General features: G+C 42.2%; 2 protein-coding genes across 7 annotated transcripts in view; one reads left to right on the top strand and one right to left on the bottom strand.

Moving 5' to 3' along the window:
• drc4 (dynein regulatory complex subunit 4) overlaps positions 1 to 9,912 on the top strand; it is a 31,360-nt gene extending 21,448 nt beyond the window's left edge. For both annotated transcript variants that reach the window (XM_078210699.1, XM_078210700.1), the window contains 4 exons: positions 4,339 to 4,425; positions 6,897 to 7,106; positions 9,014 to 9,079; positions 9,676 to 9,912. In XM_078210699.1, the coding sequence (XP_078066825.1) occupies positions 4,339 to 4,425; positions 6,897 to 7,106; positions 9,014 to 9,079; positions 9,676 to 9,825 (513 nt within the window). In that variant the 3' untranslated portion in view covers positions 9,826 to 9,912. The remainder of the gene's footprint in view (positions 1 to 4,338; positions 4,426 to 6,896; positions 7,107 to 9,013; positions 9,080 to 9,675) is intronic.
• Positions 9,913 to 14,225: 4,313 nt separating this feature from the next.
• On the bottom strand, positions 14,226 to 26,279 carry uraha (urate (5-hydroxyiso-) hydrolase a). 5 transcript variants are annotated; one of them, XM_078210714.1, is made up of 5 exons: positions 26,173 to 26,279; positions 25,393 to 25,454; positions 19,592 to 19,731; positions 16,971 to 17,106; positions 14,226 to 16,256 (listed from the first exon to the last, which is right to left on the bottom strand). In XM_078210714.1, exons 3-5 carry the CDS (start codon positions 19,708 to 19,710, stop codon positions 16,167 to 16,169), a joined length of 345 nt encoding a protein of 114 aa, XP_078066840.1. In that variant the 5' UTR covers positions 19,711 to 19,731; positions 25,393 to 25,454; positions 26,173 to 26,279; the 3' UTR covers positions 14,226 to 16,166. The 5 variants fall into 5 exon arrangements, with proteins under 5 accessions (XP_078066840.1, XP_078066838.1, XP_078066839.1 ...); XM_078210712.1 differs by lacking the exon at positions 25,393 to 25,454 and having other exon boundaries at positions 26,173 to 26,276; XM_078210713.1 differs by lacking the exon at positions 25,393 to 25,454 and having other exon boundaries at positions 26,150 to 26,264.
• Positions 26,280 to 26,352: the final 73 nt, after the last annotated feature.

Here is a 26,352-nt window from a genome sequence, read left to right as displayed (position 1 = left end):
GTCTTGCATTCTATCTATGTCTCGCTGCAACTTCTGACATCCCTCCAAACTATCCACAACACCACCTACCTTGGTGTCGTCAGCAAACTTACCAACCCATCCCTCCACTTCCTCATCCAGGTCATTTATGAAAATGACAAACAGCAAGGGTCCCAGAACAGATCCCTGGGGCACTCCACTGGTCACTGACCTCCATGCAGAGAAAGACCCCTCCACAGCCACTCTCTGCCTTCTGCAGGCAAGCCAGTTCTGGATCCACAAGGCAACAGCCCCATCATCACCATCATCACCATCCCTCTTGATCCCTCCCCTGCCCTGTGCTGTAACACTGTCTCAGGCTGAACTACACTGTTCACAGCCTTGGTGTCCTAATTGACCCTATAGCCTGGTTCAGTTGATGGCCCTCTCATTTCCACATAAGAAGATAGTACATTCAAGTGTCACTCTTGTGCTTGAGCACAAAAGTTGAGGCTGACATTCCATTGCACTGTTGGAGGTGCCGTCATTCAGATGAGATGTTAAACTGTAGCCTGTCTGCCAGTTCGGGTGAAGGTAAAAGATCCCCTGTAATATTTTGAAGAAGAGCAGGAATAATACACTTCCATGACAATATTTATCCCTCAATAACATCATAAAACAGATTAACTGGTCATTATAACATTGCTGTTTTAGGAACTTGCTACAGATGAATTGGCTGCTGCATTTCCTACATTACAATAATGACTACATGTCATTGACTGTAAAGTGCTTTGGGATATTCTGTAGTCATGAAAGGCACTATATAAATGAAAGTCTTCCCTTTTAATTTTTTGGAGCTGTTTTTCCAGTCTTGTATCCTGTACAGCACAGAGACCTCCAACTCCCATCAACTGTAACATAATCCCTGTCTCAAAACACTTGCTGCTAAAACGACCATTCATGTTTCCATTACCACCATGCTTGACTAGTCCAATAGTTTTCTCATTGGCCTCCCATCTTCCATCCTCTGCCAATTTGAGATCATTCAAACTCTGCTCCCGATATCCAAACATGCACCAAATCCACCTCGCCCATCACACTGTGCTCAAAAATCTGTATTGGCTCCAGTCTACCAATTTTAAATGAGCTATTCCTGTATTCAAATCCCCCCCCCCCCCCCCGCAATGATCCCTCTCTTTCTACCTCTATAACTTCCTCATGTCCAACATCATTTCACCTCTCACCACCCATGCATCCTCAACTCCCTTTGCCCGTATTATGTTATCAGCTGCCTAAGCTGCAGAGTTCTTGGGAATTGTAGCAGATGGGGGTGCAGACCACGCAAACATCCATTGACCTCTGATGGGATTTTCCGGTTTTGGGGAGAGCGCAGCCTGACTGCTTTGTCAGGTATGGCAGTGAGTCCTTTATTCATCTAGACAAAGGGAGCATATTCCATCATGCAGCTCTTGACTAGAGCCTTGTAGGTCGTGGAGAGACTTTAGAATTCAGAAGGTGAGCTGCTTGCAGCAGAATACCGAGCTTCTTACCTGTTGTAGTAGCTACAGTACTGATGTGGCTTACCCAGCTGAGTTTCTGCTAACTGATGAACCCCCAGGATGTTGATAGGGAGGACTAGATAATGATAATGCCATTGCAAGTCAAGGGGAGGTGGTTATAAATTCTTTCTTGTTGGTGATTATCATTTCCTGCCACTTGGAGATTTATGTGAGGTGGTATTGTTTTTGAGTATAACAACCCTGGTTCAATGGAGAGTGCAAGAGGGAGCGGCACCAGGCATACCTAAAAATAAGGAGTCAACCTAGTGAAGCTACCAAACAGGACTACTTGCATGCCAAATGGCATAAACAGCAAGTGATAGACAGAGCTAAGCGATCCCACAACCAACGGATCAGATCTAAGCTCTGCAGTCCTGCCACATCCAGTCGTGAATGGTGGTGGACAATTAAACAACTCTCCACAAATTTCCCCATCCTCAATGATGGAGGAGCCCAGCATATCAGTGCAAAAGATAAGGCTTAAGCATTCGCAGCAATCTACAGCCAGAAGTGCCGAGTGGATGATCGATCTCAGCCTCCTCCAGTGGCTTCCAGCAACTCAGATGCCAGTCTCCAGTCAATTCGATTTACTCCACGTGATATCAAGAAACAGTTGGAGGCATTGGATACTGCAAAGGCAATGGGCCCTTTTAACATTCCTGCAATAGTACTGAAGACTTGTGCTCCAGAACATGCTGCTCCCATAGCCAAGCCAATTACAACACTGGCATCTACCTGACAATGTGGAAAATTGCCCAGGTATGTCCTGCACACAAAAAGAAGGACAAATCCAAACGGCCAATTACCGCCCAATCAGTCTACACTCGATCATCAGTAAAGTGATGGATGGGGTCATCAACAGTGCTATCAAGCAGCACCTGCTCATCAATAACCTGCTAAATGATGCCCAGTTTGGGTTTCATCAGGGTCACTCAGCTCCTGTCCTCATTACAGCCTTGGTTCAAACATGGCTGAATTCCAAGAGCTGAATTCCAGAGGTGAGGTGAGAGTGACAGCCTTTAAAATCAAGGCCACATTCAACCGAGTGTGGCATCAAAGAGCCCTAACAAAACTGGAATCAATGGGTATTATTGGACACACTCTCCACTGGTTGGAGTCATACCTGGTACATTGGAAGATGGTTGTTGTTGTGGAGGGTCAGTCATCTCAGCTCCATGACATCTCTGCAGGAGTCCCTCAAGGTCGTGTCCTAGGCCCAACCATCTTCAGCTGCTTCATCAATAACCTTCCCTCTGTCATAAGGTCAGAAGTGGGGATGTTCGCCGATGATTGCACAATGTTCAGCACCATCTGCGACTCCTTAGATACTGAAGCAGTCCATGTTCAAATGTAGCAAGATCTGGACAATATCTAGGATTGGGCTGACAAGTGACAAGTAACATTTGTGCCACAAATGCCAGGCAATGACCATCACCAATAAGAGACACTAACCACTGCCCCTTGACATTCAATGGTGTTACCATCACTGAATCCCCCACTGTCAACATCGTTGGGGTCACCATTGACCAGAAGCTCAACTGGACTTGCCACAAACATGGTGGCTACAAGAGCAGGTCAGAGGCTAGGAATACTGTGGTGAGTAACTCACCTCCTGACTCCCCAAAACCTATCTGCCATCTACAAGGCACAAGTCAGGAGTGTGATGGAATACTCCCCATTTGCCTGGATGGGTGCAGCTCCAACAACACCCAAGAAGCTTGACACCATCCAGGACAAATCAGCCGCTTGATTGGCACCACATCTACAAACATCCACTCCTTCCACCACCGACACCCAGTAGCAGCAGTGTGTATTATCTACAAGTTGCACTGCAGCAATTCACCAAAGATCCTTCGACAGCACCTTCCAAACCCACCACCACTTCCACCTAGAAGGGTAGCAGATATATGGGAACACCACCACTTGCAAGTTCCCCTCCAAGCCACTTACCGCCCTGACTTGGAAATATATCACCATTCCTTTGTAGTTGCTGGGTCAAAATCCTGGAATTCCCTCCATAATGGTATTGTGGGTCAACCCATAGCACGTGGACTGCAGCTCTTCAAGAAGGCAGCTCACCACCACCTTCTCAAGGGCAACCAGGAATGGGCAATAAATGTTGGCCAGTCAGCAACACCCATGTCCCACAAATGAATATTTTAAAAAAACATGTTTTGTCTCAAATCTGTAAAAACAAATGTTTAGTTATACAACAGATACCAGCTTTAGTAATACATGTCCATGCTGTATTTTTATCTGCTTTAGGGGAGAAAAATATTTTTGATAGCCACTTTACTTCCAAATACCCAAATGCTACAACTGTAAGATTACACAGTAGGATCGGTAGTTACACACCTCTGAGACTTCCAGAAGGTAGTCATGATGTGGAGATGCCGGCGTTGGACTGGGGTAAACACAGTAACAGTTTTAACAACACCAGGTTAAAGTCCAAAATCAATTGATTGTGTGTCTCTGTGCCCTGTTTGAGAGCAGATTTCCTCTCCATCTGACGAAGGAGCAGCGCTCCGAAAGCTAATGGTATTTGCTACCAAATAAACCTGTTGGACTTTAACCTGGTCTTGTTAAAACTGTTACTTCCAGAAGGAACATGGCTCCATCTTGTGGAGGAAATGTCATGTATACTCCTGTTAGCTAAAAATGAAAGTATATTAATACCCAGTTATTAAAATGCCTGCGCTTCGGATGGTGCATTCTTGGAGTTAATGGGAAGGATGGGAGTCAACAGTCCATTGGAAAAGAATGCAACAATTAACCGTTGAAGCCATTATGGTGACATGCAGTTTGATTTTTCTTTTCACAGCGAGCGAGAGCAAAGCTTAAACTTATGGACAAAGAAATGAAACAGTTCAGATGGGAGCACGAAGTACTTGAGCAGCGTTTTTGCAAGGTAGATTACAGTAAAAATATTTACTAAGTTGCAGCTGATGGAATCCAATGTTAAAAGAACAGTTGTGACCTCCTGCACGAAAGGAGGTACTTCAGAAAGATGCACGAGTGTTCTAATGTTGTGGTGGGAAATTGCAAAGACAATACTGTAACACAAGTTATGAACTGAAATCAGATTGCGGGGACAGAAATAAGCCATTCAGTCCTGAGCTTGTTGTACCATGGCTGTTCTGTATACCTCAATGCAATTTACCTACTTTTGCTCCATTCCTGTGACACCCTTATCTAACAAAAATCAGTCAATCTCGGTCTTGAAAGGTCATGTTGTTCCAGCTTTCATAGCCTTTTGTGAATGGAATCCAATAGATCAGGATTCTTGATCTATAGTTAAAACAACTTAAAACTAGAGAGATTAATAATAATGATGGTGATTAGGGATTTCATTGGTGGAACTGTGAAAGAAACGGCGCCATAGTTATGTCACTGGACTAGTAATCCAAAGCCTGGATTAATGATACATGGGCTAGAGTTCAAATCCCACTATAAAAGTTGTGGAATTTAAGTTCAGTTAATTCAATTCAAAAGCTGGTATCAACAATGGTGACTATGTAACTACCAGATTGCCATCTGGTTTACTAGTGTCCTCTTTAGTGAAGGAAGTCCAGTCTGCCCTATTTGCTTCTCCAGACCCACAGCAATCATCATAGAAACCCTAAAGTACAGAAAGAGGCCATGCGGCCCATCGAGTCTGCACCGACCACAATCCCACCCAGGCCCTACCCCCCCATATCCCTACATATTTTACCCGCTAATCCCTCTAATCTACGCATCTCAGGACACCAAGGGGCAATTTTTAGCATGGCCTATCAACCTAACCCGCACATCTTTGGACTGTGGGAGGAAACCGGAGCACCCGGAGGAAACCCACGCAGACACGAGGAGAATGTGCAAACTCCACACAGACAGTGACCCAAGTCGGGAATCGAACCCAGGTCCCTGGAGCTGTGAAGCAGCAGTGCTAACCACTGTGAAGCAGCAGTGCTAACCACTGTGCTACCGTGCCGCCCCCTGATTGCTGCAATCTGATTGACTGACTCGTAACTGCCCTCTGAAATGGCCTAGCAAGGCATTAAGTTGTATCAAACTGCTATGACAATTGCTATAAATAGGAAAATTGGTTGGACGACCTGACATTGATCTAGGTATTGGATTTGGACACTACACAACAAAGGCGCACCCAGCCCAGTTAACACATCAAAGTCCTCCTGATATCTGAGGACGTGCCATAATTAAAGCTGTCCCACAGACTCATAAACAACAGCCTGACATTGTCATAATCTGAATCATATCTTTCAAACAATGTCCTCTTCCATCATGACCCTTGAATATGCCCTGTCCCACTAGTGGCACAGTGGTCAGGAGAGAGTTGCCCTGGAAGTCTTCAACATTGACTCTGGATTCCAATAATCTTGTGGTATCCTTCATCATGGAATTCTCTGCCTAATAGTGGAAAAGCCTTCACCATATGGACTACAGTGATTCAGAATATGGTTCACTACCACCTTAAGGCCATTGAAGAATGGACAATGGCTTTGCCAGCGCCATCCACATCCTGTGAATGAATTTTTAAAAATCAATGAGAAAAAATTTTTCACTGCTGGTATCAGGAAATCTGAGATAAAGTGGAGAGAGACAGCAAGACAAATTCAGATAATTTTATTAAAGAGCACAAAAGAGGAATAGAAAAATTGACTTATCAATTGCATATGATAAATGATAACCAACTTATTAGCTTTTCCAAAAACATCAACAAGGGCATAGTGGTTAGCATTGCTGCCTCACACCAGGGACCAGGGTGTGATTCCAGCCTCGGGTGACTCTGTGGAGTTTGTATGTTCTTCCCTTGTCTGTGTGGGTTTCCTCCAGGTGCTCCAGTTTCCCCCCACAGTCCAAAGATGTGCAAAATAGGTAGATTGGCCTGGCTAAATTGCCCTTTAGTATCCAAAGATGTGTAGGTTAAGTGGATTAGCGATGATCAATAAGTGGGGCTACAAGGATAGGGTGGGGGAATAGGCTTAGATAGAGTGCTCTTTCGGAAGGTTGGTGGAGACTCTATGGGCCGAATGGCCTCCTTCTGCACTGTAGGGATTCTATGGTTAAGTCATACAGCCAACTATAGAATTAGGGTAGTTAATATATGTGCATTCCTATGATGTTTTTATAAACCTAACAGGTGACTGGCTGTAGTACATATAACACTCAGTACGATATTTTTACAAGAAGTAGCCCTCTCTATATTCAGAATAGTGAAAAAGTATTTTGTCTTTATAATAGTTTCAAATAATGCCTTTCAATACCCATTCAACTTATCAACATGTGAATTGCTTTTAATGGAATTGACATAGATGCTTTTTATCTCTGTCTAACTTTAAACATTTCTAATGTCTTGTGTGCTTTTTGTTAAAAATTGAGGTTCAAGAAGAGCGAGATGATCTGTATAACAAATTTGACAAAGCCATTCAGGAGGTTCAGCAGAAAACTGGCTTGAAAAATATTATCCTTGAGCAGAAGCTTTGTGTGCTCTCAGACTGCTTGGAGAAAAAAGAAGCACAATTGAATGAGGTCCTCGCTGCTTCCAACCTCGACCCAACTGCACTCAGTATGATCACTCGCAAACTGGAGGTTTGTGTTCCTTCTCTCACCTTGTAGTTTTGAGATTGGGGTACAATTAGAAAACTCCACAGTGGATCCTTAAGGGAGCTATGCAATACAAACTATGAGGCTATACATGTCCACATATAAGTTAGGAAGATAAACAAAATAATTTGTGAGGTAGCAACGTATTACAATCATACTATTTTGGTGTATATTTATTACCCTTGCAGAAAAAACTACTTTTTAAAAAAAAGTTGAGCTTTGATATTTTAGTCCTCGTACATAGTCAATCAAAAGTCAGCATCAATCATTGCTGGGCTAGGAATGCGACTCCAAGGCTGAGCAATTTGATTTCCTCATGAAACAAGCAGCAAATAGATTGAGTAACTGCAGTGCCCACCCACCTTTGCCTGTGCGGATTCCAAACCAACTTCAGGCACTGAATGTGCACCCTGTTGTGTTTTTCTGGTGGTGAGAGTAGGAAATCAGCCTGCTCTCCTTTCCCATTGAGCTGCGATGCTAAGTACGTTTGAAGGGAGAAAGTGATGCCAATGGGGAAGTGGGGTACTCAACAAAAAAAAGCAATGCAGGTGTCATTGGACCAAAACATTTTTGTGAATGCCGGTGGACCACATGTACTTCCCCTGAGCACAAAAATTAAAACTCAAAATCTACTAGACTGTTCCTTTAGCAACCTCCAATGGACCCTTTTAGCACTGCTTATTAGACTGCTCAACATCTGATACAACAAGCTGCAGCTGCTTGTAAATACTGCCACCAGGAGATCTGCTGTCATGATCGCCTGTCTTGTGTCATCCTCACACATCCACTGTAGCTCATTTGCAACTGTTCTGTGGCTTCTAGGCCTACACCTAGGTTGACCCCTCTTTTTGGTGTGTGCACGATGCTGTTTTTCCAGGTTGTCTTGAAGACTTGGGAAATGATGTAAATGCAAATATTTCTTTCTTAATGAACAAAGAAAATATATCCTATAACATATAGATGACTTTTATTTTGAGGCAAAGTGAACCTGTTTTAGGGGGATGGTGGCATATGGTAATGTTACGGGACTGGTGATCCAGAGGCCTGCACTTCAGTTATACAAGTTCAAATGTGACTAGGGCAACTGGCAGAATTTAAACGTAATAAAATATTAGTGTTGGTAATGATGACCACAGATCCATCAGATTGTTGGAAAAATCTAGTTGGTTTAGTGAATCATAGAAACCCTACAGTGCAGAAAGAGGTCATTTGGCCCATCGAGTCTGCACCGACCACGATCGCACCCCGGCCCTACCCCCATATTTACCCGCTAATCCCTCTAACCTACGCATCTCAGGACACTAAGGGGCAATTTTAGCATGGCCAATCTACCTAACCCGTACATCTTTGGACTGTGGGAGGAAACCGGAGCACCCGGAGGAAACCCATGCAGACACGAGGAGAATGTGCAAACTCCACACAAACAGTGACCCAAGCCGGGAATCGAACCCATGTCCCTGGAGCTGTGAAGCAGCAGTGCTAACCACTGTGCTACCGTGCTATAGTGATATCCTTCACGGGAGGAAATCTCCCACCCTTACCGGGTCTGGGCTACACATGATTCCAGTGGCAAAGTCTGACAATGTGGTGGACGTTTAACTGTATTCTGAAATGGTATCACAAGCTTACATAGTTATAAAAAGAGCAATGGAAAAAATATTGGGTGTACCTACAACACATGAACTGCAGCAAATGTTTCAAGAATATAGCTCACCACTACCTTCTCAAGGGCAATTAGGGATGGACAATAAATGCTGGCCTTACCTGCAACACTCTCATAATAAAAATAAACTTGTTTCTGAAGTTCTGAACTACAAATACAAATTATGTCAAGTTGTGTTTACTTTATGTTGAATACGTTTTAGGTTTTACATTCTTTGGTTCTTTTTCAGGATGTCCTGGACTCCAAGAATAATGTTATAAAGGATTTGCAGTATGAACTGGCTCGGGTTTGTAAGGTAAGGGTGAATGTGAAAGTGAGTTGCACTGGTTTACTCCTGGGTTTACTTTTTTAAAATTTGGAAATTCTCACAAAATACAAAAATTACACATTTTTTGGAAAATCGTGTTTACAAACTAATGACTTTGGCAATAATCTCAGTTAGGTCTGAGTTTATACACTGGACTAATATGTGCCAGTAACTACATTACCGAGAGTGGTACTGCTGGAAGTGTCAGTTTATGCATCATGAAAAATATCTGTGACACATTCTGTTGATTGAGGTAAATGTTAAAAATCCATGGTAGGATTTGAAGAAGAGCAGGTGCCATGGCCAACATTCCTCTCTCAACAAACATTATCCAAAAACAAATCAATGGTCATTCATCTTGTTCTTCTTTGTGCGAGTCTGCTGTTATCAAAATAACAGTTACTGCACGTCGTTGATCGTGTATAGCATGCTTTGACGCATTAATTAGAAACCTGAGACGGCGCCATATGAATACCAATCTGCAGATTAATCTATGGTTGCAATGGAAAAGATATTTTTCATGTAAAGCTATGATAAGCACATGTTTTCTGTAGGATTAAGATTTGACACTGCTTTTCAATTAGGCTCACAACGATCTGCTGCGAACGTATGAGGCAAAACTCACTGCATTTGGAATTCCAGTAGATGAGCTTGGATTCAAACCACTGGAGACTGCTTTTTGTGGACAGAAGATCGGTCAGGGCACAGCTGGGCTAGTTGCTGCATCGACGTAGCTCTGGGCTGTGTATTACACTTCCTCATGATATGTAGAACATTTGGTTACCCCAATAAATAAGATCGGTAATGTTCCTAATTATGATGTGATACAAAGTTCTCTGTGAAAACCTGTTCAGGAGATGTCTTTTTAATATTAAAAATGAATGAAGTTTGTAAATACTTCTAATGGCTTTGAGATTTTACAATTTTTTTTTAAACTAAAAATATTTTAATATATATTTCAGGAAAAATCACTTGCTTCATCATAGGATGGGATTAGATTCCTGTATACCACAATAAATGTTCTTCTAATTTCAAAAACACACCGTTTTGTTGTTAACATGTAGATTTTGCTGGTGACTGAATACTAGCAGTCACTAAATTGTGTTTTGCTGTCATCTTCCTCTGCTTCACTCAATGTAATTAACATTTTAAAATATCCAAATTTTCTTTGCGCACTAAGCGTGTGGTAAGATACAGTGTGAGGGTTAAACCCACATTCAGTTACAGCTTTCTTGAACACTAAAAAGTTAGTTAAACTTGCAAACGACAACTAACAACAGTGTAGGACAATACAAGTTTACAGCACAACAGAATGTATTTGGGCTGTCTGTGCCAGCTCCTTGTTCGAGCAATCCTACCTCGCCAGCCTTTCCTCATAACACTTTAATCTTGTGTTTGAAATGTTTAACTAATTTGCTATTAAAAGATGATCTGTGCCTCAAACTGTGATTAAAAAACATTTAATTCTTTAATAACTCTTTGCATAAAGGAATTTCTATAATGGGACATTGAAAACTGGCATACACTGCTGTGTTACTGAAACATAAACAATGCCACCACTTTGCATAACAACCAGTAAATTGTTTTGTCAAAAAAATTGTCATGAAAGTATTCTCTTGAGGATATAATATACTAACTGCCCACAACTGCTTCCAGTGTGCTTCGAAATGAACATTTTCCAAAATCTCCCAAGAATTATCTTTTGAAATTTCAAACATGAGTTACAAAGCTCAGAGTAAAATCCTGTCACTTGAGGCAATCATCTACCTATATATTATTAAAATCCTTACGCACCGCCAACAAACCTCACTTCGACTTAATCATTTTTGCACAAGCATTTTTGTCTCATTAATGTTCATTGTCAGGTATCATGATGAGTTGCAGCCTCTGGTTATCATGTGACTTTGTGCAGCAAGCTTCTAAATTCTCTTTACATCTCCAATATCATCATGTACATGAAAAGAATTATGTTCCTCAGTTAATCATGAGCAGTACCATAGTCAATTTAATATATTCAAATTCTTCAGCTTATTTTGTCCATTCCCTATTATCATGACTTTATATAATTTTGAGATACCCCTACCAATGGCCACTTCACTTACTTTCAAAAGTTAATTATCAGGCTTGATATCTAGGGCTTCTAACATTAGGGTTCTGTGGTAAGTTGTTTGTGTTCACTTGGGGAATTTTGTTTTTGCCATTTACCAAGTCAGGTAAGTTTAAAATGGGAGAAAATCCACTTGAATGTTTAGAATCATAGAATCCTACAGTGCAGAAGGAGGCTATTCGGCCCATCAAGTCTGCACCGATCACAGTCCTACCAAGGCCCAATCCCCATAACCCCATGCATTTACCCTAGCTCGCCCCCTAACACTAAGGGGCAGTTTAGCATAGCCAATCCACCTAAATCGCACATCTTTGGAATGTGGGAGGAAACCGGAGCAAACCCACGCAGACACGGGGAGAATGTGCAAACTGCACACAGACAATGACCCAAGCTGGGAATCGAACTCGAGTCCCTGGTGGCTGTGAGGCAGCAGTGCTAACCACTGTGTTACCATGCTGCCTGTATCGTAGAATCCAACAGTGCAGAAAGAGGCCATTCGGCCCATCAAGTCTGCACCAACCACAATCCCACCCAGGCCCTATCCACGTATCCCTACATATTTACCCACTAACCCCTCTAACCTATGCATCCCGGGACACTAAGGGGCAATTTAGAATGGCCAATCAACCTAACCCGCACATCTTTGGACTGTGGGAGGAAACCGGAGCACCCGGAGGAAACCCACGCAGACACAGGGAGAATGTGCAAACTCCACACAGACAGCGACCTGAGCCAGGATTCGAACCCAGGTCCCTGGAGCTGTGAAGCAGCAGTGCTAACCACTGTGCTACCGTGCCGCTACCTGTACCTTTCCTGTTTGCTGCCCCCAACCTCCAGGTTTAGCTCTCATTTTTAGTTACCATTTTTCTTTACAACTTCCAGACCCTGAAAAAATTTCACTACCAACCAATACATTCAATGTCTGCCCCTTGCATCAAATTCAGTCTTCAGAACCGCTGCACTGAATTTCCTAGGGTGGAATCCTAATGCTGCTTTAGTTACTTTTCTGTCACTATCCAGTTTGCAGACCCTGCTCATCCGAGTTCGACTCAACTTCAGGACTTACCTGGGAGAACCTGATTTGTTTTAAATCACCATGAGCAATGTTACTGAAAATGATCCAATCATCTGATTAAAAATCTTTTCATCAGTGTTGAGGAAATCTGTATAGGATGTACACGGTCACCAGCTGCTTCACTGGTGGAGTTTTTACCCTGCCTCACTATTAACCCTGAATTAACATAGTTGAAATAAAATTTAACATGTTCCAGGTGTAACATAACTATAAAATAGGAATATCTGCTGATTTGTTTTAAAAAAAAAACCCTTTCAAGAGCTGCATTGAAAAGTTTGATTTTCTGTTTTTGATCATCGATGAATTCTGAAGGTTTCAGCATTTTTAGCATCCTCTCTTTCCTATTTCCTCCACTCCATGTTGTACAATAAGACAAGTCCTTAAGTGATCAATCTTTTTCTGCAGATCTAATTAGTGACTGTTGCCAGGCTTCTAGCTACAGAGCTCATAGCTCAACCCAATCCTCATTATAATCCATCATTTGGAGAAACTACTGGATAATGATCAAGAGCAGGAATCTTGGCTTGTTTTCTTCTCCACTGCCCAAAAGACCAAACTTCTGTTCATTTTAATACTTTTATGTTCACTTGCATACATAGAACAACACAATTCCCACACATAATAGGGTGGCATGGTGGCACAGTAGTTAGCACTGCTGCCTCACAGCGCCAGGGACCCGGGTTCGATTCCTGGCTTGGATCATTGTCTGTGTGGAGTTTGTAAGTTCTCCCTGTGTCTGTGTGAGTTTCGTCCAGGTGCTCTGGTTTCCTCCCACAGTAAGAAGTCTCACAACACCAGGTTAAAGTCCAACAGGTTTATTTGGTAGCAAATACCATAAGCTTTCGGAGCGCTGCCCCTTCGTCAGATGGACTCCAGCCTCCCATCCATTGACTCTGTCTGACGAAGGGGCAGCGCTCCGAAAGCTTATGGTATTTGCTACCAAATAAACCTGTTGGACTTTAACCTGGTGTTGTGAGACTTCTTACTGTGCTTACCCCAGTCCAACGCCGGCATCTCCACATCATTCCTCCCACAGTCCAAAGATGTGCAGGTTATGTGGATTGGCCATGTTAAATTGCCCCTTAGTGTCAGGGGGACTAGCAGGGTAAATACATGGGGATAGGGTGGGATTGTTGTTGGTGCAGACTCAATAGGCTACATACCCTCCTCCTGCGCTGTAGAGATTCTACGATTCTATAATACATTTACTTGCAGGTCCAGAGATCCGAACTAGCAGTGAGCCAGTGGACTCATCCGCGACTGCCACTCCAGGGACATCATCCACTTACCGGCCCTCGACCCGTCCACGCCGGAGCGTGGGTCTGGATATCCACCAACTGACGAAGCCAAAACGCAGCCCGACAGCGACCTGGAACACCTGACTGCGCAGACCCATCTACCGACGCAGGAACTGCAAACAAGGCAACAAATCCTCCATCTGCACACCGACCAGGGCAAAGACAGATGCACCATAGAACCAGAAAAAATGCTTTCTATCACAGCTTGGTATGGCTCCTGCTCTGCCCAAGACCGCAAGGAACTACAAAATGTTGTGAATGTAGCCCAATCCATCACGCAAACCAGCCTCCCATCCATTGACTCTGTCTACATTTCCCTCTGCCTCGGCAAAGCAGCCAGCATAATTAAGGACCCTATGCACCCTGGATATTCTCTCCTCCACCTTCTTCCTTTGGGAAAAAGATACAAAAGTCTGAGGTCACGTACCAACCGACTCAAGAACAGCTTCTTCCCTGCTGCTGTCAGATTTTTGAATGGACTTACCTTGCATTAAGTTGATCTTTCTCTACACCCTAGCTATGATTATAACACTACATTCTGCATTCTCTTATTTCCTTCTCTATGAACGGTATGTTTTGTCTGTATAGCACAAGAAACTACTTTTCAGTGTATGTTAATACATGTAACAATAATAAATCAAAAAAAGAAAGATGCCATTTTCAAAACGTAATCAGTCCATTTATATTTTCGCAAAGATTAATATTTTACGGGACTACATTTTGACAAATTACTAAACAGACTGAGATTGACATCAACAAAAAGCGCAGAGTTCATTGAATTCTCATGTCACAAACAGACATAAGAGGAACATTGTGTTCATCAGTTCAAAAATTAAAGCAGTATTACACACGTTTCTTTTTCAATGAATGATGTTTGCAAAGTTTTGCTTAAGTGGAAAAATACTATGAATTCAATAATGGACGGTGCAGAATAAATAGCTAAAATCCACAAGTGTTGTATCACATAATTACACAAATGGAAATCAAAAGACACACTGCGGTCACTTTAAGTCACTATCAGAAATCCATGGGATCAGGTGGAATGTCTGTTTTATAAACCATCAAATATTATTCTCCATTGTACTCAAATCAGCACTGCATCCAATATTGTCAATTACCTGACAGGTGGAATTGATAGAAATTGCCCTCATTGTCTATCTAATTTATTACTACTGCTACATTCAATCGAGGAACGTACAGAATGGGAATAGACCTCAAACCTGCCTAGCCATTCGACTAAATCATGGCTGATCTGCACTCCATTTCTCTGCCTTTGTCGTATCTAACAAATATCCATCTATCTCACTCAAACTCCAATTAATATGCACAGCCTTTTGGGGAGAAAGAGTTCAACCAGCTTGTGTGAAAAAAAAGCTTCCTAATTGACCTAGCTCTAACTTTAAGATTATGCTGCACTGTTTTTCATTCACCACTGGAGGATATATCTTCTCCATGTCTATGCTAGCAAATCTTTTTAATGTTTGAAACACCTTGATCAGATCACCCTTCATTCTTCTAAATCAGAAGGGAATGCAAATACAATTTATGCAACCGGTCCTCAAAGTTTAAGCCCCTGTAACATTCTGGTGAATCTGTGCAACATCAACGCCGTACATCTTTTCTGAGGTGCAGTACCCAAAACTGAATGCAGTATTGCAAATGGGGTTTAACTAATGTTCCATAGACATAGAAGATAGGAGCAGGAGGAGGCCATTTGGCCCTTCGAGCCCCTGCTCCACCATTCATCATGATCAGGACTGATTGTCCAACTCAATAGCCTAATCCTGCTTTCCCCCCATTACCTTTGATCCCATTTGCCCCAAGTGCTGTATCCAGCCACCTCTTGAATACATTCAATGTTTTGGCATCGACTTCCTGTGGTAATGAATTCCACAGGCTCACCACTCTTTGGGTGAAGAAATATCTCCTCATTTCCATCCTAAATGGTCTACCCCGAATCCTCAAGACTGTGGGGAATCCTCCATACAAGTTGGGTGGTACAGTGGTTAGCACTGCTGCCTCATGGCTCCAGGGACCCGGGTTCAATTCCAGCCTCAGGTGACTGTGTGTGTGCGTGGAGTTTGCACATTCTCCACATGTCTGCATGGATTTCCTCTGGGTGCTCCGGTTTCCTCCTGCCGTCCAAAGATGTGCAGGTTAGGTGGATTGGCAATGCTAAATTGTCCTTTAGTGTCCCAAGATGTGTAAGTAAGATGGATTAGCCATGGGAAGTGTCTGAGGTTGCGGGTGTAGGGTGGGGATGGAGTCTAGGTAAGATACTCAGTCAGAGAGTTGGTGCAGACTTGATGGGCCGAATGGCCCTTTCTGCACTGTCGGGATTCTAAGTGAAGCATAACTTCCTTCATATAATTTTAAACTTCAGCTCCTTGGAGGAAAAGGCCAACAGACATCAACCTTTTTAAATCCATCAATAATTTCTATCTCAAGTTGTTATATTCTAAACAATGTAGCAAAATAAAACAGCGTTCACCCCATTCCTCTGGATTTTAGTCAAATCTAAACACTTGCAAGGTGATACTTAATTATACAGGAACTAAAACTGATTCTAATCCACACTAGTGTTGGTTAGAGTACTTAGGATCCCCGGTAGGTACTGTACGAGAAGGGACTCAGGAGAAGAGCAATGTGGTACTTCTGACTTGCATCCGAGATGTTGAAAACAACCTGTGAGAACACACAATAAGACAGAATCAGCTGTAGACTCCAGCCAGATAAATTCCTTGCTTTTTGAACACTGGGTAATTCTGACTTTGTGCAATGACATAAAATGGAAATATAAGTACAAGGAGGGATGTAAAATGGGCTGGCAATTCACTACTATCCATTTTAGATTATCACACAAAATTCAAATTATCCCTATAAAATTGTTTAAAAATATACTTCAAAAACTCCTCCTGTTGTAAAATAAATAAGAAATCGTTTAATAAGAAACATCAATTCCAAAGACCATCCCAACATTATGAGAGCATTTGCTGCAAGTGGTTAGCACTTGCATTTGCAGCAAATGCAAGTAATAAATAAAGTTTATTTATTAATCACAAGTAAGGCTTACATTAACACTGCAATGAAGTTACTGTGAAAATCCCCTAGTCGCTACACTCCGGCACCTGTTCGGGTACGCTGAGGGAGAATTTAGCATGGCCGATGCACCCTAACCAGATGGATGCAGTGCAAATGAAATACTTGTATCCTCATCACAACATACTCACACAACAGAACCTTATCATGTTAATGGTTATTTTATTAAGCTTATTTGAACAGGCATTAGGCATCTAATATAAAAATGTTATATATTAGAAATAAATTTCACTACTCCTGTTTTGCATTATTTCTGTTGAAAGTTAAGATCATGGACACAACATTTTGTGCAGTTGTTACCTCTATGTATGGATAGAAACTGGCCATCTTTAATGATTGCCAATATTCTTCTGTTGCAAACTTCATCTTGTATGTCCCAGGAACAAAGGTTTCTGAAGTAAGAAGACCTGGGCACCTGCCATCGGAGTTTGTAACCCTGCAGACACAGAATTGCACAGTAAAGTCACAGCATTTGCTTCCTATATTTTTGGCTAGGCTGTGGGGTGACTCCTTGAAATCATAGAATCCTACAGTGCAGAAGGAGACCATTCAGCCCATCGAGTCTGCACCGAACACAATCCCACCCAGGCCCTATCCCCATAACTCCAGACATTTACTCTAGCTAGTCCCCCTGACACTAAGGGGCAATTTAGCATGGCCAATCCACCTAACCCACACATCTTTGGACTGTGGGAGGAAACCCACACAGACACGGAGAGAATGTGCAAACTCCACACAGAGAGTGACCCAAGCCAGGAATCGAACCCGGGTCCCTGGCGCTGAGAGGCAGCAATGCTAACCACTGTGCCACCGTGTCTCAATTACTTTTCTCCCCCACACTCCCCTTCCCCCACCAATTTAAACAAGCAGTACTAAATGGTATTGTATAGTTTACACAACAGTGACTTAAGAGCAAAGTGTGAAGTAAACAGTGCAACACAAACTACTGTTCACTGTTGCTCATTTTTGTCAATAAAGGTTGCAGTGACAAGAAACTGATTCTTTATGCTTCCTGCTATAACAAAAAATATTTTTGATAAAACAGCCAACAACTTCCGCTTCAGCATCAAAAAGATGCTGCACAAAGGTGTAAATAAAACTAGAAATGTCAAACCAAAGGAGATATTACCAAAGGAGGTGATTAAAACTTACTCACAGATGGATAGAAGGAGGGGGGGGGGGGGGCGGTTCTTCAGTGTTGTATACTCTATGAATCTGTAACATTAAGGCAGTCATTGCAGAATATTGTGCCATCACGAAAGGGTGAATAGAGGTTTGGGATTCACAGGGGCTCCAAGAACTAGAACCAGAGTCTTCAGGGGTGGGGCCGCAGTAGATGTGGTTGGCAAGAGGTGGGATTGGTGAGCTAGTGGAGGTTATATAAGTAAGGAAAAGCAAAGAAATGAAGATATTTAAGCATAATGAGAATTTTAAATTTAAAGAAACTGGGTTCCTAAATACAATTAGTTCAATGAGGATGGGGTGAAGAGATTTTACTGGAAGATAGGGCACAGGCAGTAGAATTTTGGATGAGTTGAAGCTCCTGAAGGACAACGGCTGGCCACTAACTTGGGACCAGTTGAATCTGGAAGCAACACATAGCTTTGAGTTTCAGTAGCAGATAAGCTATTAGGGTCAACATGGAAGTAGTCAGTCTTCATGACAGACAGACTATGATTTGGAAGCTCAAGTCTGCGGTCCAACACTGTAGGATGTTGAGCTTACAAACATTTATTCAAACTGAGACTGTGGCTGGGCAGGAACATAGATTTGGTGGAAATGGTACAGAGTTCATGATGGAGACATCCTCCCAACATTTAATTGGTGGAAATTGCAGCTGAACCAAAACTGGATGTTGAACAAGCAGTCTAACAGACAATGAAGATTGACAAGAGATTGTGCAGAGATAGAGTTGGGTGTCATCTGTATACACGTGAAATTATGTTGCCAAAGGGCAACATATAGATGAGGATAAAGGGAAGTCTTTACTAGAGAAGCTTTGGCTACTATCAGATAAGTGAGGGTGGAACCCAGCACAGGCAGCTGCAATGAGTTGGCCAGTGGGGGGAGAAGCATTGGAGAAGGTTGGTTTGGTTGACTGTGTCAAAGGCTGCTTATAGCAAAATACTGAATTTTAAATGTTCAAGAATGCTATCTATGCAGTATCCAGAAATTGCTCAATGAAGTCCAGAATTGATAAGCTGGCAGTCAGAATTCAGTTCATAATATGTAAAGTTTAAAGGCCTTTGTGAATTAGCATCATTGGCAGGCAAATTATCAGTTATTTGAATTAGTTTGATTTTTTTTAAGGAAAGCTAGAATATCATTGCTCCTATCATTATTGCCATACTTTGTGCTTCTGATCGTGGATCCTGCACAGCTAGCAACATTCCTAGAGTAAACCTGTTAGATATGGCAAGGCCACCAGGATGCTTCAGCCTTGAGCAAGTCCAGTATGTTTACAATGGAGTTACTGCCTGTTAGAGGAGACCAGAGAGACTTTTAGTTAGCATCCCAATAAACAATGTGTTCAGACACCATTCTGGGACACTAGCATCCCTGAAGTTAACTGTGGGGTCCACACTGATTGATCTATTAACGGTATTATGATTTTGTTATTGTGGTAAGATTTAGTTGTGTAAAAGTGATCTATCTGAATCAAATCAAAACAGCACTGTTTTAAATTTCCTCTTTTATTCTGGTGATACCGTGAATAGATTTTTTTCATGTCTCTTTAGAGAACAAGCAGTAAAGGGACATTTTCCCTTTTAGCAATAGTCTGATAATTACAGGACCACCACACCAGGGGAAAGCAAGATCAAACAGCTGGCCGACAAAAACATAAATAACTGATTTTTATTCTCATGTGCTCCTCTAAGCGAATCTTCCTTTCAGCCATTCGTGGTTAAATTTGACTTTACCTTCTTGCAATCTCTCTCCACGACTTGTCCTCCACTCTGGAAACGCTGACAGCGACATGAGCAGCAGGAACACCTTGTGCTGTGTTGAGTATGTGGGTAGTTAGAGGACTCTGCGCCATTCCGCAGGCTGGGGAGTTGGCCTATTACACAGAAGTTGTTCAGTTATTTAAGTTTATTAATCAAACTGTACATTACATCTAGACACTGCAGTAAACAGTCAGCTCCTGCATCCTTATGGCTCTTCCCTTTACCCTTTGTGTGGGTTAGACGCAGAATTAACGAGAGGATTGTTCTATCCTGATTCTGCTGTCTTGATTTTACAAGTCTATTCCTGTTTTGTTGATGAGTCTAAATAGTTTCACATTTAGAAGTTTCTCTCTGGTTATAAACAATTACACTGACCTACCTACCTGCCAGCTAAATGACTCTGCTGTGTAACGAGGCAGCAGTCTCCGAAGTGCCCCGGTCAGACTCCAGATCCACTCTCTAAACTATTCTCTCAGCGAGCTATTCCTTGCTGACTTGTATGAACAGGGAAGAACAGCAAGCTTTGGAATTTGAGTTTTTCTTCCGCCAGACGTATTTTGAAAGAAGTTGAACGTGGACTTAAAAAAAAATTAGAATTGCTTCCTGGGATTATGGGCGTACGTCGCCAGCAGAGCAGGTCTTTATTGCTCATTCGTACTTGTCCAGGAGGTGGCGCAAGCTTTCTGCAGTCTATTGGGGAGAGTACTACAGAAGTTGTGTCCTGTGCGTATTGACGCAAACACCATGAAGGGATGGTGATATGTGCCCAAATTAGGATGATGTCTGACCTGGAGGAGAATTTTGAGTTTATTGTGTTCCCGTGTGCCTATTGTCCCTTGCCTTTCTGGTTGGAGCTCACAGACTGTTACCCCAAGTCTCCACACATCGAGGGGAGGTGGTGGCCCGGTGGTATTATCTAGACTATTAGTCCAGAAACCCAGCTAATGTTCTGGGGACATGGGTTTGCATCCTGCCACAGCAGATGGTGGAATTTGAATTCAATAAAAAGTATCTGGAATTAAGAATCTACTAAGGATTGTGAAACCATTGTCAATTGTTGGACAAACCCATCTGGTTCACTAATGTCCTTTAGGGAAGGAAATTTGCCACCCTCACCTGGTCCAGCCTACACGTGACTCCAGAGCCACGGCAATGTGGCTTACTCTCAACTGCCCTCTGGACAAGAGCAGCTAGGGATGGGCAATAAATGCTGGGCAGCCAATGGCACCCATGTCCCACAAATGAATTAAAAAAACATGCTAGACCAGCAACCAGTACACTGCTGTAAGCAGTCACTGTCCTGTAGCTGGTGAAGTTCTTCCAAGTATAGCAGTCTGGATTATTTGTAGAATGGAGGAGACCGGTTGTGCGTGTAACATTAAAGCTGTGTATATTTTGTGAGGATGTATCAAGTTCTTTTTTTGTGTGTGTAACCGCAGCAACCACCCAATCCCTTCTTCCCAACTGAGCCCTTGCCCATCAGGTCTATAGCTTTTCTTCTATTGTCCTGACAGTGCACTCATTAATAAAATGTACAACTTGTTTCGCCATACAGCAAATTAGTGTGGATGCTGGAATCTGAAACAAAAACAGAAAATGCTGGAAAATCTCAGCAGGTCTAACAGCATCTGTGGAGAGAGAACAGAGCTAACATTTCATAGGATCCCTGCAATGCAGAAAGAGGCCATTTTGCTCATTGAGCCTGCACCAACAACAATCCCACCCAGGCCCTATCCCCGTAACCCCAAACATTTACCCTGCTAATCTCCCTGACGCTAAGGGGCAATTTAGCATAGCCAATCAACCTAACCCACACATCTTTGGACTGTGGGAGGAGTCACAGGGAGAACATGCCAACTCCACACAGACAATTATCCAAGGCAGCAATTGAACCTGTGTCGCTGGTGCTATGAGGCAGCAGTGCTAACCATGTTGCCCTGGTCTAGGTGACTCTTGGTCAGAGCATAGAAAGATAATACTTGACAAAATTGTTTGACAAGGTGACAAATGTGGTGAACAAGGGAAATGCAGTGGTTAGATATGCATGGACTTTCAGATAGTTTTCGACAAAATCACACTGGAAAAGACTAGAGGCTACAGACTAGTGTGTAGAGTAAAACAATGGATTAAAATGGTCAGACAGGAGGAAACAGTAAGAGTTAAGGGCAGTTTCTCAGGTTGCAAATGAGGAGGAATGTCCCTAAATGTTCTGTTGTGGGATATCTATTGTCCATAAATGATGTGGATAACAATACTGGAAGTAATGAAATCCAAATTTGAAGATACCAACATAGGAAACATGATAAACAATTCTGAGGATCAAAAGAATCTGTAGTGGGTTACTGATAAGGTGGTAGAATGGAATAAAAGTGGCCAATCAAATGCAGTGCCAATGTGAGATAGTACAATTTGCTTTTCAAGAAAATAGAAGTTATACTTTAGAGAATAGCTTGTTGATATGAAAGAGCAGAGGGATTTGTGGGTTCAGGTTAACAGATCAACACCTCAAGTGGATAAGCACATTCTAAAAGCTAATGGAATAATGGACAAAGGTATGGAATGTAAAGGTTAGATGAAATAATACATTCATATAAACATGGTGTTATCTCCCACAATATATAACACTCAATTTCACCTCCTCCTTCAACCCAAAAGCATCTTCATCAAGGCAGCTCACCATCACCTTTTCAAGGGCAACTAGGGATGGGCAATAAATGCTGGGCAGCCAGCGATGCCCATGTCCCATGAATGAATTCCAAAAAATACGGTCATTACACACGGCAACTGTCTGCTTGACATGAAGACTTGAATGAGCCACAAGTTTCTGCAACAGACTTGGTCAGAAGCCAGAAGAACATGGTATTAAAGGGAAGATGGTAACCTTGGTACTTAGTTGGCTGGAGGATAGGAAGCAGGGTGTACCGGTAAACAGAGATTGTTCTGACTGGAGACAAGTATGTAATAAGAAGGTCTGTATTATTACCATTATTTTTCTTTTATATAAATGACCTGGCTTGGATAGAGAGGGAAAACATTTTTCAAAGTTTGCAGAGGGTATAAAACGTGCAAATGTAGCAAACAATGATCAGGATAGTAACAGACTTTGAAAGGATATGTATAAACTGATGAAGTGAGCAGACATTATTCGTGTTAAATGATACATTTTGGCAGAAACAACTTCAGGCAGTATAATCTAAATGGGTTTATTTTGAGGGGTGATAGAGGAAAGAGAGCTGGAAATGCATATTCAAAAATCCTTGAAGATGGTAGGGAGAGCTGATAAATGCTAAGAAAGTATTTGAGATACTCAGCTTTATAAATGAGAGATTTAATACAAAAAGAAGGATATTATGTCAAATCTCTCATAGGCCTCAGCTGGTCTATTGTGAACACTTCAAGGCACCGCAGTTATAAGAAGGATATTAAAGCCTTAAAGATGGATGACGAACTTCAGGTTCGTCAAAGGTTAAAGAGAGCTTTAACCGAGGTATTCAAAATTGAGGGATTTTGCTCGAATAATTGGGGGAAACGGTCTCTTCTGGCAAGTGGATCAGTAACTAGAGGTTAAAGATTTAAATCGGTGAAAGAACTAGAGAGGAAAGGGCGGCATGGTGGCACAGTGGTTAGCACTGCTACCTCACAGCGCCAGGGACCTGGGTTCGATTCCCAGCTTGGGTCACTGTCTGTGCGATGTCTGCACATTCTTCCCTTGTCTGCATGGGTTTCCTCCGGGTGCTCTGGTTTCCTCCCAGAATCCAAAGATGTGTGGATTAGGTGGATTGGCCATGCCAAATTGTCCCTTAGTGTCAGGGGGATTAACTAGGGTAAACGCATGGGGTTATGGGGATAGGGCTTGGGTGGGATTGTGGTCGGTGCAGACTTGATGGGCCGATTGGCCTCCTTCTGCACTGTAGGATTCTATGATTCTAACCTCTGAAACACTGCTTCACTTCAATCATCCTCTCCATCACTGCTGTGCAGTGTCTTTTCCATGTCTTTATCTTAACACAACTTGCGTTTATATAGCACCTCTAATGCAAAACATCCGAAGCAAAAATTGACACCAAGTCACATAAGGAGACATTAAAATAGGTGACCAAATATTTGGTCTAAGACAGGAATGTCATAAAGGAGGAGGGAGAGATGGTGAGGCAGAGAGTTTTAGCAAGCAAATTCCAGAGCTTAAAGCCCAAGCAGTTGAAGACATGGCAGCAAAGGATGAAAATCAGGAATCACCAGGATTCACCAAGCTTGGGGCCGAGGCAACTGAAGGCACAACCACCAGTTGGAGAGTGATTAAAATTAGGGATGCTCAACAGGCCAGATATTCCACAGAGATGTGTGGCTGGCTGGAGGAGACTATAGAGATAGGGAGTTGCAAAGCCGTGAAAAGACAACACAGCTTGCATTTAAGTAGCATGTTAAATGTCGGAAACATCTTGGGCTACTTCACAGAATAAGCCAAACATTGATAGAGCCAAAGAAGGAGAATACCTGGAATTACACGTTTGTGTAAGAGGGGAAGTTTAAAGGAGGGGGTGGGTGGAGAGACAGGGGTTCAATAAGGAAAACCGAGAGTATGGGGCCAGGACAGCCTTGGCAAGTCTCCCAATGCCATTTCTGTATCAAGACAAAGGGTTTATGTTCAAAACCTTAACCTGTCTTTCGGAATTGCGAGAGAGTCGAACTCAAACCATTTACCTGATTTTTCAGATACCAACAAGAGAATACGCACCCAAAATATTAACATGTCTTTGGTCTGACGAAGGGTCATCCAGACTCGAATCATTGGCTCTATTCTCTCTCCACAGATGCTGTCAGATCTGCTGAGATTTTCCAGCATTTTCTGTGTTTGTGCTAACTTGTCTTTTCTCTTTTCAGAGGCTGACGGTCATTTTAGTTTCATCGGTTTCTGCTGTGGTTGTTGAATGTGTGATAGGAGGCCAGAATTTAATTGACAAAACCGAGGCCACCCTTTAAGGTACAGGTGTGACGTAAATTTATCAGGGAACACTTTGCTGAGGAAAATTGCCTTGGCATCTGGTGTAAAGCAGCAAAAGAAATAAATATAAATTTTCTATCTACTTCAGCTAATTTATCTATGAAATCATTTGTGTTAATTTAAGCTTTATACATATTTAAAAGCAAATAAAAATATTTTCCCTGTATTTAAAATGCTGAATATCAGAGATTGTGTATAATGTCTGCCTTTGATAAATGTAACATAGAAGATAGGAACAGGAGGAGGCCATTTGGCTCTTCGAGCCTGCTCTGCCATTCATTACGATCATGGCTGATCATCTAATTCAATAGCCTAATCCTGCTTTCTCCCCATAACCTTTGATCCCATTCGCCCCAAGTGCTATATCCAGCCGCCTCTTGAATACATTCAATGTTTTGGCATCAACTACTTCCTGTGGTAATGGATTCAACAGGCTTGCCACTCTTTGGGTGAAGAAATGTCTCCTCACCTCCGTCCTAAATGGTCTATCCTGAATCCTCAGACTGTGATGCTTGGTTCTAGACTCCCCCACCATTGGGAATATCCTCCCTGCATCTACCCTGTCTGGTCCTGTTAGAATTTTATAAGTCTCTTTGAGATCCCCCCCATTCATCTGAACTCCAGGGAAAACAATCTTAACCTAGTCAATCTCTCCTCATACATCAGTCCCACCATCCCTGGAATCAGCCTGGTAAATCTTCCCTGCACTCCCTCAAGAACAAGAATATCCTTTCTCAGTAAATGTGGCTTGAAGCTTTTTGGTAAAACTCACTTTGCTCTCCAGATTCTATTGTGTTGCCAGCCAGCAGTGAAAAGTGGTTACAATCTGCTGCCCTGAGTAAAATAAGGAAATCTGTAATATGGTTTTTATGGTGAAGCGAAGGGCATCAAAGATATTGAATGTCTTTCCTTATTGTGATCATTTAATGGGGAGGTGATGGCCTAATGGTATTATCGCTAGACAATTAATAGAGAAGCTCAGCTAATGTTCTGCGGTCCCGGGTTCCAATCCTGCCATGGCAGATGGTGGAATTTGGATTTAATAAAAAAATACCTGGAATTAAGAATCTACTGATGACCATGAAACCATTGTCGATTGTCGGAAAAACCCACCTGGTTCACTAATGTCCTTGAGGGAAGAAAATCTACACGTGACTCCAGAGTCACAGCAATGTGGTTGACTCTCAACTGCTCTCTGAAATAGCCCAGCAAGCCACTCAGTTCAAGAGCAGCTAGGGATGGGCAATAAATACTGGCCAGCCAGTGACATCCATGTCCCACGAATGAAAAAAAGTATTATACTAATCACTAGAAAAGAGTTAACAGAAGTTTTAATCCAATAAAGAAGATTAATACAATAAGTTACTTTTCAAATACTTAAGATGGGAATAACATTTTTACATTTCAACAGGTAAATAAGCAGAGTTTGCTGTCAGTGTAGCAAAAGTTTGTTTTAAGAAATCCATACCGCTGCAAATCATTAAACCTTTCCAAAGAATCAACGACAGAATTATTATCACTACAACCACCTTTGTAACTCTCCCCATCTCACCTTTCTGTAGAGATGATCCCGAATATGTTGAAGACGCTGGGTAATCATTGAATCAAATGTCCCTCTGGGATATGAGCTGTGCTCTGTGACAGCTGATTGTCGACAGATGAAAATCTGTGTAGTTAGAAAGGGTAATTTCAGCGGTAATGGATTTTAGTTTCACAATGGCCTTGAGACTGT

Source organism: Mustelus asterias, chromosome 4, assembly GCF_964213995.1.
Source record: "Mustelus asterias chromosome 4, sMusAst1.hap1.1, whole genome shotgun sequence".
NCBI lineage: Eukaryota > Metazoa > Chordata > Chondrichthyes > Carcharhiniformes > Triakidae > Mustelus > Mustelus asterias.
This window is presented reverse-complemented; position numbering and strand designations above follow the sequence as displayed.

Bases quoted from the DNA above. Each gene is read 5' to 3' on its own strand.
- uraha (XM_078210712.1), bottom strand. From the start codon at position 26,220: ATGATTACCCAGCGTCTTCAACATATTCGGGATCATCTCTACAGAAAG. The intron at 19,732-26,172 runs GTGAGATGGGGA...TCTGTGTAATAG, and splicing joins GGGATCATCTCTACAGAAAG to GCCAACTCCCCAGCCTGCGG. The intron at 16,257-16,970 runs GTAACAACTGCA...GTGTTCTCACAG, and splicing joins GTTTCTATCCATACATAGAG to GTTGTTTTCAACATCTCGGA.